This window comes from Python bivittatus, unplaced genomic scaffold (assembly GCF_059951505.1).
Source record: "Python bivittatus isolate LINGU-HERP-01145 unplaced genomic scaffold, Pbiv_v1 ctg000020_np1212, whole genome shotgun sequence".
Taxonomy (NCBI): Eukaryota; Metazoa; Chordata; class Lepidosauria; order Squamata; family Pythonidae; genus Python; species Python bivittatus.
The window spans coordinates 88,140,551-88,156,024 of NW_028277030.1; the positions used below are offsets into that span (position 1 = coordinate 88,140,551).

The window sequence follows — 15,474 nt, forward strand, 5'->3', positions numbered from 1 at the left end:
AGACATGAATAACACACAAGAATTTACATTATCCATGTATCTCTCTGTATCTATCAAAAGGCACAGAACTTTCCAGAGCCACTGGAAGCAGTGCTGTGGGTAATTAGCATGGCCAGTCCCAAAAGGAGTAGCCTATGGTTATTCCAGCTTTAATCCTTTTGTGTACATAATGACAGCAGAATATAGATGGAAAGGTGATCCCATCTTTCTTCTATACTGTACCATGAAAGAAACAATTTGGTGGAGGGGGTGAGATAGCCAATGAAGCAAGCTTCGCCTAATGGATCAGAAGTCTAAAGCAAAATAAGAGGCAGGGAGGCCAATCAGAAATTATTTGCACCTTATCTTCATGTTAAAATGTTGTCCAACATTTGGTTCCAAACCAAAACTTGCAACTTTTTGTTTTTTGAAATACAGTTGTTCTTGCTATACATAGAAATTAGCCATAATCTGATTACGTCCTTTCTAATTAATCTCAATTTGCGTTCAGTTCCATAGGAAACTGGTTAGTATTACGTAGAGTCATTCTGTACATATTGATCCAATTGCAGAAATAAGCCCGCAGAGGAAATACATTCTTATTTCCAAGACTGCAGAGCTGCAGTCAACACTCCTAACTGGGGGTACATGCTAATGAATCAAGTTTATGTTAAAGCAAGTGTTTACAATCAGAGTGTAACCTTATGTTCAGAATGTTTTTATTGCTTTCTATACATAAAAGGTACGGGATTGCATTTCATTTTAGGGGAAGCATTAGGTTACTTGCATATGAGTGTGCACAGGGGTGGAGGAAAGAGAGAATTCTATAAATGTGAACTCAGAGACAAAATCTCACGTTAGTTAAAATTAACATCTATAACCTGAAGTTCTGGCACAGTGACAAAAAAGTTATATTCATTTATATTCCTTTGGAATGGAGATCTAAGATTATTCCCTCTGAATAGTGGCTGTGATACTCTCTTTGTGTAGCACTTTGGGAATTACTGCAGCCATTCACACTTGCATATGCATACACATCCCCCCAGAATGCTGTTCATTTCACACCCCTTAAGCAAAAACACTACATAAAGCTGTTGGTTGCCTACAGGCTCAAGAAGACGGGGGCGGGGGGGAAGCTAGTGTGAAATATGTATTAATATTTAATCCAATCAATTTGGATGAACTTGATGCTGCAATTACCTAGCAATCCCCATCTGTTGTGCAGAATACAACAACAACTTATTAAATAACGGGGAGAGGGGAAAGGAGCTGCCAATTACCTTTCAATTTATTCCTTAATAAAGCGTATACAGTCTCTACAAAGAGAGATCCAGATGGTGAAGGAAACCCTCCAGGCCATGCTGGTGCAGCTTCAGCCAACTAAGGAGGCAGGAGAAGATGCTGCTGTAAATTTCCTTGGTGACAGCTGGTGTCGGGGAAAGCAAAGCTTAAAAGAGTGACAAGCAGGAAGACGGAAGGGAGATCTTTAATTCACGGCGCTTCCTTTCAAGAATGGAATACCATCTTAGCAGAACTCAAGAATCTTCACTGTTTTTGCAAAACTAATAACAGCCAAACCTGTTATAGAGCAGGGAGGTGGGACATAGAAGCTGGAGGTCTTCCCTGGGAAATAGTGTAGCTTGCACAATTCAACAGCCCAAATCTAGAAACAGTTTTCAACAGCATCCCATCCATCCATTCCTAAAAGTGGTAATTCCAAATGATCCCTTACAGAGAGATTTTGCTAATGACAACATGTTTACAAACCCCTTGGCTTGGTTCTTCCTGCACCTGCCAATGCAGCCTGAAAATCTGTACATTCAGAAATCATAGCATGAAGCTTTAAAAACAAAAACCCAAGGATGTTACAACCATGGGTATAATTCTATCTCTGACCCTATGACAGTGACATCTGGATAAGGTTGCTGGGAGACTAACTTTTTTTTAGGGACAGGGATGTGTTTTGGAGTGGTGGGCATTTCAGTATTAGAAAGCAAGACTACATAAGCTATGAAAGAGTGCAGCAACAATGAATGCATGAAATTAGATAAATGTCCAGACAGTTTAGACTCCATGAAAGAGCGTCTGTGAGAAACAATTTGTGTTAGCTTCACATCCAATAAGTGTTGGTGACACCTGCACTGTTACTTATCCAGATGCCACTCAGGACCACTGTAGATGGAAAGGGTGTATGATCAATCATAGTCTTTCCAGAGCACAATTATATTGTTTTCGGGAATCCAAAGAAAACATGATTTTCTAGGAACAGAGGCACTGGGTAACAGAATATCAATGTTTTCCCCACAAATAAGCAACATTGTTAAAAAGCACTTCAGATTGGGGTAAAATGCATTCTGTTGCATCTTTTCCTCCAAAACATGCTTAAGAGAAAAAGAGACACCCCCCCCCTGCAAAAAAAGCAAAGAAAAGGCTCCACTAAAGTGAAGCTGAAACTAAGAACCAAATTTTGCTCAATGAAATGAGAACTGCACATACCCATTGGCATTCTGTATAGCAGTGATAATTAATATCAAAGGATCACATAATTGCTTTTCAATTATTTTCATTTAGTCTTGGAAATTGAGAGCAAATGCATGTTAATTCTAGAGGCAAAATTATTTAAAGAATTAACCAGTGATTTAAAAAAACTTGAAATTGATGCTTAGTCTGATTAAAATATACATAAAAGTTTCAATGCTTTTTTAAATATAAATTTTTTATATAAATATATTCATTAGGGATACTTTATTCAGGATTTTTACAAACGATTTTTAAAAGCTGGTAGTACAGTATATAGTTTATTGTATGTTAAACTTCCAGGTTTTTAATCACATCTATCCAATTGAGTTTTATTTATATGCAATTTGTGTGATGTCTTTTGGAATGAAACAAAAAGATAGAACTTCTGAAATTCATACCAGCAGTGAACACAGGAAGTGTCTGTATTTTCTTCTGTGTAACAAAGTAATGTGTTGTAGTTGTGTATATTTTCTCCTTTCCTGTTGTGTTGCATATTTGCGTACATGTGCACACTGGGAAACATAGAGTGATCTATGGCTCAGGTGACTGAGAAGAGGAAGGAACAACTTAAGAATGGAGCTGATGCTGTCCAGGTGCCTCTCCTAGAGAGCTGTTTATTTTCTGGACTGTTTTTTTTTTTCTGGAATGCTTTTCTTCACCAGCCCAAGTTGGATCCAGCCTATTTTCAAATTCAATCTTTCTTTTGACAGCTTCTCCCATCACACCAAATTTGGTTCCATTTTGTTCAGTTTTGAGAGAGTGATTCTGCTGACGGGCTGAATTCTGAGCCCTTTTATATAATTTCTCTCCAACATTCTGTTGGGTTGGAAGAAATAAAAGTATCAGAACAATTCAATAATAGGGCTGATGAGCAAGTAATGACCAAAATGCATCTAGTTTTTAGAAGCAGATCTTGCTTCCTGCAGGATACTCTAACCACTATATAGGGTTATTCTGTATATCTGAGGGCAGATCAGAAATTTCAGTTAACTTATGAGGCAAAATTGTCTTCTTTTGTACAAACATTATGGGGCTTACAACAGCTCAAAGGAGTGGCTATTGACAGACGATCCTGGGAAATGATGTGTATCAGATCACAGTTGGAAGCGATTGAGTGATTGCACAAGAAAAAGGCATTTGGGGATGAGTGAGATCATGCTACTTCTGTATGATGGTACATTGATTATAACTGTAATCCCTGATTTTTGTTTTTAATCTTATTAATACTATAAGCTGCTCAGTGTATCTGGAAATGGAATGGCATCTAAGTTTTGATTGATTATGTGCCATCAAGTTGGTGTCAGCTGTTAGCAGCCATATAGATAGATTTTCTCCAGGACATCTTCCAACAGTTCACCCATTGCTGCTAAAACTGAGTCCATCCACCTTGCTGTCCTTCTCTTTACTTCCATCTTTCTAAGCATTATAAACTTCTCCAGAGAGCTAGGTCTTTGCATAATTTGTCCAAAGTAGGATACTCTGAGCCTGGTCTTTTATGCCTCAAATGAGAACTCTGGATTGATTTGTTCAGTGATCCATTTGTTTCTTGTCTAGGCTATCCATGGCAGTCTTGGGAATCTTCTCCAATACCAAAGTTCAAAAGTGTCAATATTCTTTTCTATCCTGGTTCTTCAAAGTCCAACTTTCACTTCAATACTGTGTAGAGGGGAAACCCTTGCCTGCACAATGCAAAGCTTTGTAGGTTTAGAACATCTCAACATCTGAATATTTTTTCCATGGCTACTCTCCCAAGTGCTAGTTTATGGCATATTTCTTGAATGCTGGTTCCTTTACCCCACTAGCTAGGTAGCTAAAAGGCTAAAGCTTTCTACCACTTCACTGTCATTTCTAAGGCTGGTTGCTGTACTTGTCATTAATTTGGTCTTTATATTTAATCTTAATCCCATTTTTTCACTGTGCCCCTTGACTTTTATTACTACAGCTTGCAGATTATTTGCATTTTTAGCTATCAGAGTGCTGGCTATTGAAGTTTCCTCCTCCAATTTTAAAACCATGCTCATCTTCCAATCCAGCTTCCTTCAATATATATTCCACATATACAGTACTGTGCAAAAGTTTTAGGCAGGTGTGAAAAAATGCTGCAAAGTAAGAATACTTTCAAAAATATATATTGTAACTGTTTATGTTCATCAATTTACAAAATGCAAAGTGAGCGAACAGAAGAGAAATCCAAATCAAATCAATATTTGGTGTGACCGCCCTTTGCCTTCAAAACAGCATCAATTCTTCTAGGTATACTTGCACACAGTTTTTGAAGGAACTCGGCAGGTAGGTTATTCCAAACATCTTGGAGAACTAACCACAGATCTCCTGTGGATGTAGGCTGCCTCAAATCCTTCTGTCTCTTCATGTAATCCCACACAGACTCCATGATGTTGAGATCAGGGCTCTGGGGAGCCAAACCATCACTTCCAGGACTCCTTGTTCTGCTTTACGCTGAAGATAGTTCTTAATGACATTGGCTGTATGTTTGGGGTCATTGTCCTGCTGTAGAATAAATTTGGGGCCAATCACACGCCTCCCTGATGGTATGGCATGATGGATAAGTATCTGCCTGTATTTCTCAGCATTGAGGACACCATTGATCCTGACCACATCTCCAACTCCATTTGCAGAAATGCAGCCCCAAACTTGCAAGGAACCTCCACCATGTTTCACTGCTGCCTGCAGACACTCAGTATTGTACCGCTCTCCAGGCCTTCGGTGAACAAACTGCCTCCTGCTACAGCCAAATATTTCAAATTTTGACTCATCAGTCCAGAGCACCTGCTGCCATTTTTCTGCACCCCAGTTCCTATGTTTTCGTGCATAGTTGAGTCGCTTAGCCTTGTTTCCGCCTCGGATGGAAATTGTGGCTTTTTGGCCGCAATTCTTCCATGAAGACCACTTCTGGCCAGACTTCTCCGGACAGTAAATGTGTGTACCTGGGTCCCACTGGGTTCTGCCAGTTCTGTGCTGATGGTACTGCTGGAGATCTTCCCGTGTCGAAGGGAAGTAAGCATGATGTGTCTTCCATCTGCTGCATTAAGTTTCCTTGGCTGACCACTGCATCTATGGTCCTCAATGTTGCCCACTTCTTTGTGCTTCTTCAAAAGAGCTTGAACAACACATGTTGAAACCCCAGTCCACTTTAAAATTTTTGCCTGGGAGAGAGCTTGTTGATGCAGTATAACTACCTTATGTCTTGTTGCTGTGCTGTCTTGCCATGGTGTATGACCTGTGACATGAAACTCTCTTCCACAACCTCACCTTAGTAGCAGAGTTTGGCTGTTCCTCACCCAGTTTTAAGCCTCCTACACAGTTGTTTCTGTTTCAGTTAATGACCATGTTTCAACCTACATATGAAATTGATTATCATTAGCACCTGCTTAGTTAATCATATACCTGACTCTAATCCTACAAGTTCCTGACTTTGTGCAAGTCTACAAAGTGTGCAAGTGTAAGAGTTGATGCTGGTTTGAAGCCAAAGGGTAGTCACACCAAATATTGATTTGATTTAGATTTCTCTTCTGTTCGCTCACTTTGCATTTTGTAAATGGATAAATGTAAACAATTACAATATATATTTTTGAAAGTATTCTTACTTTACAGCATTTTTTCACACCTGCCTAAAACTTTTGCACAGTACTGTAGATTGAATAAATAATGGGAGAATATACAGTCTTGTCTCACTCCTTTGGCATGCTGGAGCCAGTCTCTTTTGCCATTTTCCATCCATCCTATGGGTTCCTGACCTGTGTATTATATGGGTTTCACATGAGTGCGGTGAGATGTTCTGGGATTCCCATTTTTCTAAGTGCATTCTACAGGTTGACATGATCAACACAATTGAAGGCGTTTCTATAATCAATGAAACACATAGTGACTTATTTTTGGTATTCTTTGGCTTTCTGAATTACTCAGCATGCATCAGCAATAATGCCTTATGTTTCTAGGTCTTTTCTAAAGCTAGTTTAAACATCTGGCATCTCCCTTTCCATACAGGGCTGTAATCTGTGTTGAATGATCCTAAACATTATTTTGCCAGCAAGTGAAATTAAGGATATTGTAAGATAGTTTGTGCACTCTATTAGGTCTCCTTTTTTGGTCATTCTCCAGATTTGCTGGCATAGCTTGATTAGAACCATGACTGATTCTTCTTCTGTTGCATGCCATATTTCAGTGGGTATTCTATCAGTTCCTGTAGCCTTCCAACTTGGTAATAACCAGAGTGCTGATCTAACTACATCTTCCAGTACTAGAAGTTCTTGCAAGATGGAATATCTTCTAAGGTGTCTTGGATGTTGACACCTCTATTGTACAGTATTTCAGTACTTCTTCCATCTTTCTTTGATCTTTTAATCAGTTACCATCTGTCCATTGGCATCATTTACCTTACCAATTCAAAATTGGAACCTCTTTTTTTAGTTCAAAGACCTTTTCCCTCTTCAGTGTCTTTACAGATGTTGTTGTAATACTGCTTGTCTCTTCTAACAACTCTATGAAATTCTTCATTCTTTCCTGAAATCTTTGTATTTCTTGTTTTTGGTTTCTTTTCTGTTCTTGGCAATTTTCATCATTTTTTTCTGAAATCCAGTTTACTTTCTTCCATTCCTTGATCTTTGGCAATCTTTTTTCAGATTCATCCTTAACTTCTTTAATTCATTCCATGGTTCCTCTGGTTCTCTATCAATGAAGTTCAGGACTTCAGTGATTCCTGATGTTTTCCTTGAAAATGGTGGGTATGTGCTCAAGATGATACAATGAAACTGGTTGGCTTTTTTCTTCTGCTTTAGCTTAACTGGGAACTTGCACATGATCAGTTTGTGATCTATACCACAGTCAGCCCCTGGCCATGTCTTTGCTGTTATAAGTAAGCTCTTTCACCTCCTTATACCAATCATACAATCAAGTCAATTTTTATGTACTCCATCTGGTGATGTCCATGTAGAGGTGTCATTTTGGTTGTTTGAAGACTGGGTTAACATTGAAGAAATTGTTGGATTAGTAGAAATTGTTAAGTCATTCTCCTGCTTCATTTTGGTTTCCTAGGTCATACATACATCTACATTTTCTTCCTTAATATTTCCAACTTTGGCATTCCAGTCTCCAGTCACAAGCACCACATCTTGCTTGCATGTTCTGTCAGTTTCAAACTGAACTTGATCATTAAACTCATCGACTTCCTCTTCTTCTGCATTAGTGTTGGAGCTTAAACTTGGATAATTGTCATATTAATAAGTTGTCCACAAAGTCTATTATTTGATCATTGACTGCATTGTAGTCAAGTGATGTTATTGCTATAACCTTCCTAACTATGAAAGCAACTCCCTTCCTTCTTTGTTTTTTATGACCTGAGTAGTAAACTGTGATCTGACTGAAAATATTTGATTCCATTCCATCTCAATGCACTGATGCTTAAGATATCAGTGTGTAGCTGATTAATTTCATATTTCACTGTGTTGAGGTAAAGATAAGCTGCTGTATCATTCTCTTTTTTAATCTTAGAAGTACGAATCAGAGATAGGGAAAATATGTCTTATGAATATTGTAGGACTTATAACTCACACCACCTCTGAATAATTGCTATGCTGGCTGAAGCTAATAGAGTCCAGGAACATCTAGAGAACCCCAAGTTCTTTGTTCCTGGTTTGAGCACCTATACTTCTTTGGAGGTTGGTCTTTTAGGACATATAGGGCACTGCCTCACCAGGCTCACCTCTCCAAAGCCCCCCTCCCCCCCTTACCCCCTGACTTAATAATGAATGCATGTAATTAGCTGTCTGTCTCTTCTTTTGTTTCTCTGTCTTCCCCTTGTGAAACTCAGCACACATGTTCCAAGAATCACTAGCATGCAGAGTTCCCTGCCCCACCCCACCCCACCCCACCCCACCCCAAACGTACCTTAAAGAAGAAGAGAGGAGACAGAGTTTCTCACTCCCCATGAAGAGGCAATGGGCAAGAGAGGTGGAAAGGGAAGATTGACAAATCTAATTAATACATTCTTTCTGACCTATTGACCAATCTGGGCCCCAGAAGGATAGCAAATGTGTCTATCATAAGCCAATGAGCTATTCTACTGGGCTGTGTGCTCTTTGCCTTAGATTAACTGCTGAATTCTGTGGTTGCTGCTTTTGATTTTGATTTCTGGATGAGAACCATCTTCCATCTGCTTTGAAAAGTCCATCTGCAAGAGCTATGTTCTGGTGGAAAGGAATGAAAAGAAGCCGGGGTCTTACTTCATTTCTTTTTGAAATTCAGGAATGTTAGCAGTGGGAAAACTGCCTTGAAGAAGAACTTCTCCATTTTGGAGGGGAGGAAAAACTGAATATTTCAGGGGAGATTCTTGATTTGGTTTAGTTTTTAGTGAATACTAAAGAGTAAAGTGGTGGAACTGTGAAACAGTATTTACTTCCTCAAAAAAAAAAAAAGAAGTATAGGGGAGTTTGTTGAAGGAGAATAGTGAAATTCTTGCAATCTCTCTTACAAACTTTACCTTTCATGGCAGGCAACAGGTATATCTGAGAAAGAAAATTAGTTGAAAAGGTCTATGAGGTTATTTTAAGCAAAAGAATAGCAGCAGTTTGCTAGGCTCCATGGCCAGGCTCCAATGGCAGTGATATAGCAGCATCAGAAAAACCCAAGATGGCAGAAGTGGCCTTGTGATGCAAACTCTGCCCTTTTTGAATCTTTATGCAATGCATGTACCATTGGGGCAAGGCTACCCCACTTTTACCATCTGGCCTTTTTTAAACTTGTTTTTGCTTCTGGCCATAAGTTAATGAAATTCAGTTTTTCATCCGCTCTTGTGGATGCTGCTGCCTGGTTCTGAATCTAAAATTACTCTGTTGGAAGAGGACTAGAAGTTGGAGGAGGACTAGAAGTTTCTGACACTGCCTGAATCAATGCACTCTAATTTTGAGTTTGCATTACTTTTCTCCAAAAAAGGAAAAAAAAGTATGGACGTATACATATAGGAGAAGAAGGTTTCATAAATATTCTTAAATGTAGAATCTACTTCTTTGGAAACTTCTAAACTTAAAGATTTACAGAGCCTAGGCTCTCTCCCATTCATCTACAAAACATGCAGACCTTCTACCTCTAGTTGCTATGGCTCTAGGTCTTCTTCCTTTCCCAAGCAGAGATGGGAGGGTGATCAGCTGATTAGTCTGCCATTGCCATCCACTCAGTCTGCTCCAGAGTTAAGTGCCCTACAAGCCACCAGTCTATAGCAACAAGTCTAGAAACTGAATCTCAACATTTCTAACATGCAACTGTGTGTGATCTAAACATATGTCCATGATTCTACTATATCCAGTGGGATTCTGGAGCCAGCTTGCGAGAGTTGATCATTAGATTTTCTGGAATTTTACAAGATTGTTGAGAGCACAGCTGGGCCACGACTCCTAGCACACTGATCAGCTAGTGGCGTTGCACAGCAATGGCAGTGGAGCTGGCCAGAACCAGTTCTTTAACACTCACCAGCACCCCACTGATTATATCCCTCACCTTAGTTGGTTTTGACAGTCTCTAAATTGAATTAAACTAATAAATTTTCCCTACAGGAATGATAGACTAGTTGGTAGATAGGGATAGTGGCTTAGGACAGCCACAGTTTTTCCCAGTTTTTTTCTCAATTGAGATTCAAATATGAGCTAAGTAAAATTCATTCATATTAAGTCTTATGGCAGTGCTTAAATGGTCTTAGTGTCATTGCAAAGGACACTGGGCCAAAGCTAGGAGCTAACAGAGCCAGTTTGGTCTAGTAGTTAAGGCACCAGGCTAGAATCCAGGAGACTGTGAGATGTAGTCCCGCCTTAGGCATGAAAGCCGGCTGGGTGACTTTGGGCCAGTCACTCTCTCTCAGCCCAACTCACCTTACTGGGTTGTGGTTGTGGGGAAAATAGGAGGAGGAAAGAATACTAGGTATGTTCACCACCTTGAGTTATTTATAAAAATAATAAAGGCGGGATAAAAAAAATCTAAAATAAAGAATAGGCTCTACCTACAATTTCCTACCAGCCAGCCTTAAGAAGCACCAGTGGTTACTTCTTCTAACCTGCCTTCTAAAATTTACAGATGGGCCCAACTGCAGCAAGATTATTTTGCCCCAGAAATAATTTTCTCGTAAGTGGCATATTCTCTTCGAGTGTTCACATACTCTGATCTAGATTTACACAGTTGAATAGATTGAACGATTCATAGACATGCATACCTGGAAGCACATCTGAACCTATTCCTGAGCTCATTATGTTATAGAGAAACTACAGGCCACTTGAGATTGATTAGTGTAAATACATGCTGAATAGCACTTGCAGACAATAAAACTTGCTAGTATACATGGTGAGAAGGGAAATGTGTTGCCTCTCCCAGATTCACAGTGAGGAACATATGAAGATGAAATCATGCCCTCTTGTCATCAGATCTGCTTGGTGTTATCATATTCATGGCTGGGGAAGCATAGAAAAATGTATAAAAGTACTGAAAATGGGGTGGGGGTGCAGCTCTATTCACAATATACATTTCCCACGGTGGCTACTTTTGCATTAAAAATATAACTTCACAAACATTCAACATTTAATTATCTCTTAATGTGCTTTTAAAGGACTTACGTTTGTAGGAGAATTGGAATGCATATTTTAAATAGTTTTTTCCCTCACTTCTATCTCGTTAACATGATAGGGCTGTCCATTCAATTATCCCTCCTAATCAGTCTGCAGAATCCAGGCCTGATGGTCCTCCAAGATTTGCAGAAAAAAGAAGAAAAGAGCTCTTCCTACAAAGAAATCAAACAGTGCATGGGAAAGCAAGACTGGTTATGCTAATCAAATCTGGGTGGCAACTGTCTGCCAGTTTCAAAAAGGTTTATGGAGAAATCCCACACAAGTCTTGACATTATGGATGAGGATTATGTAAAAACTATGATGTGCAGTTCATTTTCATGAGCTCAAAAGACTTTTCCAGAGTCAAGTCTCTTAAATGTGCTTCGAAAAGTTGGCTGTTAGTTTGCTAGTGATGCACTTATAACTGAAACCATGCCTCCATGTCCTCAACTTTCCTATGCATATATCATTTCTAATAAGATGACAGTTAATCTCTGGACATGCATCTATGTGGAAAACTTCCAAAACCTGAAAGGCAGCTTCCAAATTGCTCAGGCATTCTTTAAATCAAATTGAAACAAATTATTTATAATGTTGATTTATAAAGTACTCTTCATTTTTTATTTTATTCATGAGCGGGGGAGGAAAGAAGTGGTATCTGTGGAACAGTCCTGTCTTGCATTACAAATATGGGGTTTGCGTTCCTCCAGATTTAATGCCTGCATTGAAGTCTCGGAGTTGAGAAGGGATTGTCGTTGCTGCTTTTCTTATCTATCATGTCAATTTTGGGTTAAGTGTACTACCTCAAAAGCACCATATGGGAATAGGTGCCAGGATGGCATACTACAGGGAACTTACTGTTTTCCATCTGGGAATGTCGGCCCATAAGAACAGAGCTCTACTAGTTTGCTTAGTCCTCTCTTCCCGTGGGTGAAATTAAGGCTCTGCAGGATGTCTTGTATCTCTGTAAAATATATATCACGGCTAAGAGTCTTGATCTGCATAGCCCCACGTTCTTTGCTCTTTACAATGAATTCTGTTCAAGTTTCTAAAAAGTGTTCCTTCTCATGCCTGTTTAAGATGCTATTTTGAGTTTCCTCCTGTATTTCTCCCACTTCATGCTTCAATTACTTTATCTTGCTCCCCATGCTTTCATTATGCTCTTGATGAACTTAGCAGTGACCTGATTACTTTCCAGTGCTTGTTTAGTGATAAACACTCAGTGCTAACCACAGGGGCCCACATATTGCTAAGTTCCTCAAAACAAATTTGCTATTCCTCTGGCTCTTGAAACCCAGCTCTGGAACAATTTTTTATGTTGGTAATGGATATAATTCATTCCAAAGCTCCACTGGGCATTCTGAGCACTGGGGTATCCATCTCCATCTCAGACTTGTGCTGATTCAGTGGTTCCTCGCAACTGTAGGAGTTGTAGAGTATGCCTGATTGTATCAGAAGAGGTTCAGTCCACATCAATAAAAATAAGAGGTTGCAATGTTTCTCACCACTTCCAGCTGAACATGGTGGATTTACTTGATTAAGTTATGGGGAATTAATTCTGTTTATGTCTTGATGCAACTGTCTGAACTTGGAGCACTCTTATCAGCAAAGATATACTCCATCTTGTAATCCACTTTTCTCATTTATACAGACAAGTATTATTTAATATACTATTCAAGTCAGCTGTATGCAAATAAAAAACTATGTCCTCTGTGAATGGATCTGCAGTTAGTAATTGATGGCTATCACCCATTTGCTGGATTAAAGGCCTAAAGCTGAAGATATTTCATTCTCATTAGGATCACAGCCTTAATCTTCAAAATTAAGGTCTATGCATTACTTAAATAAGTCTGATCCACTAAATTATTTGATATAAGTAACTTGGGAATATGCTGTCTAAAACTGAGTGAATAAAGACAATTAAACTTCATGCTGGAGATGTGTGGATCCATTTCCCAATGTTATTTCTCTTTCGATTAAAAGATATGGAGGGCAAATAGTAGAATTGTATAGTTGGAAGGGGCTCTTAAGCTATAAGCCCAACCCCCTACTTAGCGCAGAAATCCAAATTAAGACATCCCAGATAGAAGGCTGTGTGCCCTCAGTCAGAACACATGCAATGAACAGGAGCCCACCATTATTCTCAGTCATTGCTTCCACTGTTGATCTGATTAAATCTTACTGTCAGGAAGTTTTTTTGTTTTTGAACAATTCAGTCATAATTTGCCTTCCTGTATCTTAAATCCATTATTCCAGGTACTGCACTCTGGAACAAGAGAAAACAGGCTTTTTTCTGTGTGACATTCTTTGAAGTATCTGAAGAATGCTCACGTACCCCATCCCCTCAGCCATCTTTTCTCATGGCCAAACATACCCAGCTCCTCCAATCTCCCCTCGTAGGAGTTAGGTTTTATTCCCCTCATCATCTTTTTTACGGTTGCCTGAACCTGCTCCAGTTTGTCTGAGTCCTTCTTAAAGTATGGTGCTTAGCAGTAGAGACACTAGCTGAGGTGGGGTCTAATCAAAGCAGATTAAAGAGGAGTGGCCGCCAAACAGATGAAACTGTAGGACTGCAGGATGATGGGAGAGTTCTAATTTATCTTTTGGGTCACAACACTCATCCAAAATCCTCTGATTTTGCTATTATTGGAATGAGGTCCAGTAAGAACACACAACAAATGGTTGGCTATCTAAGGCACATAAAGCATGTCTCCACATTACTAGTTCCCTTACTTTACTAAAAGCTGCCAACAGAGAACATTGTAAGACAGCATGTAAATGTGTCCCAAAGAGCACGAAGAGTATTTGACAATATTACTATGTGCAGTAATACCTTAAGGAGTATTCATCACACATCTGTTGATATATAGGCATCTGCTCCAGAGGCGCTGTGTACAGGAGATTAGGCAGGGTTCTAGGATTAAATTGAGAAACAAATGTTGTTGGTTGTGTGGGTTTTCATTGTACTGCATTGCACTGCATTAATTGGATTGCATTAATCTAATATTAAATGTATTAAACCATGGTGCTGAAATACTAATTTTCAGAAGCTGAAACTAATATCAGTTGATATATATTCCTATTTCATATTATCTTTCTCTGTGTTAATTTATATGGCTGACTTTTTAATTTTTCCATTTACTTTCTCCTGGATCACAATGAATTAACAGACAAACCAATGGTTATTACTTTTCTAACTCTTCAAATAACAAAAAACAATACAATTTCTATACTTTAAGACCTTTATATTGTTGGATTCAAGTTCATCTAACCATGGAGCTCCCTGATGATGTCGAGCTTGCCACCCTCCATTTTTTGTGAGGATAAAAGAAGGGGAAACCCTGTGTCCACTGCACTTGGTTCTCAGAGGAAAGGTACAATATCACTGTAATGATAAATAAAAATAAAATATGATTCTGCACAACTCTGCTGTTTGAAGAACATTATTTTTTAAATTCCAAGAATTAAATAATTTAAAAAATATTTTTAAAATTAAGAGTTTAGTTTTTGAATTAGAAGAATAACAAAGCCAGTTTTAATATGGGTTTGCTATTATGGTAAAAGTTACCAATCTGCAATTTTCAGTCACCCCTATGCCTTCAGGTAAACACACCAACTTTAGGGTTACAGATAGTATCTCTGACTACAGTATATATCAACATGTATCGCAGAGAATAAATTGTTCAAAATGTCAGTTACTCCTCAAGAATAGATACCATTATCTTCATGAATGCAGGAAAAAGAATCTGAAAAATAGACTTGCATCAAACTGGGGCACAAACACGGCTCACCAATCTCTTTTTTCCACTGGGTCCTCACAACGTTGTCTTCATCCAATATAATGTGCCAGCCCATAGTGGGGGCAGCCTTCAGCCATCCCTAGCTACAGTATACTGGCATTCAAGTCAAGTTTCCCTGATGATCCTGACCCAAGTTTCACTAAGGACACAATCACCAAACATTCTGTGGATGTTGTGGTCAGACGACCCCAAGGGGGTGGCGGGGATACAATCAACTTCATATTTTTTGGTTGGTGCTGGCACCCCTCCTTCAAGTTCATGGACTCTGCCTTCCAAGCAATTTTGTTTTGGAGAACAGGAGAGTCCAGCTGTTTTGTGCTGGGCTCTTCCCCTGTACCTCCATGGCTCAGAGACTGGGTCAGCTGGTGCAGCAGCTGGGGGTGTTGCTCAAGGAAAGGGCCCACAAGAGAGAAGGACCTGTCCTTCTGCTCTTCATGGCATCCTCTCCCCTGTACCTGTTAGCTGTTGTTCAGGCTGCTCCTGAGCAAGGGGAGCATTCCCCTCCCCTCATAGCCCCAGCCCCAGCCCACATTAAGGAGAGCTAATGGTGAAAGATTTATCAATGGCTGGTG

At 39.3% G+C, this 15,474-nt stretch overlaps 1 protein-coding gene across 9 annotated transcripts in view; it reads left to right on the forward strand.

Annotated features, from left to right (window-relative positions):
- Positions 1–2,911, forward strand: part of DISC1 (DISC1 scaffold protein) — a 178,487-nt gene extending 175,576 nt beyond the window's left edge. For 8 of the 9 annotated variants that reach the window (XM_088143504.1, XM_088143499.1, XM_088143503.1 and 5 more), the window contains one exon: positions 1,290–2,911. In XM_088143504.1, coding sequence (XP_087999630.1) covers positions 1,290–1,439 — 150 coding nt within the window. In that variant the 3' untranslated portion in view covers positions 1,440–2,911. The remainder of the gene's footprint in view (positions 1–1,289) is intronic. The other variant, XR_015796634.1, reaches the window with a different exon arrangement.
- Positions 2,912–15,474: the final 12,563 nt, after the last annotated feature.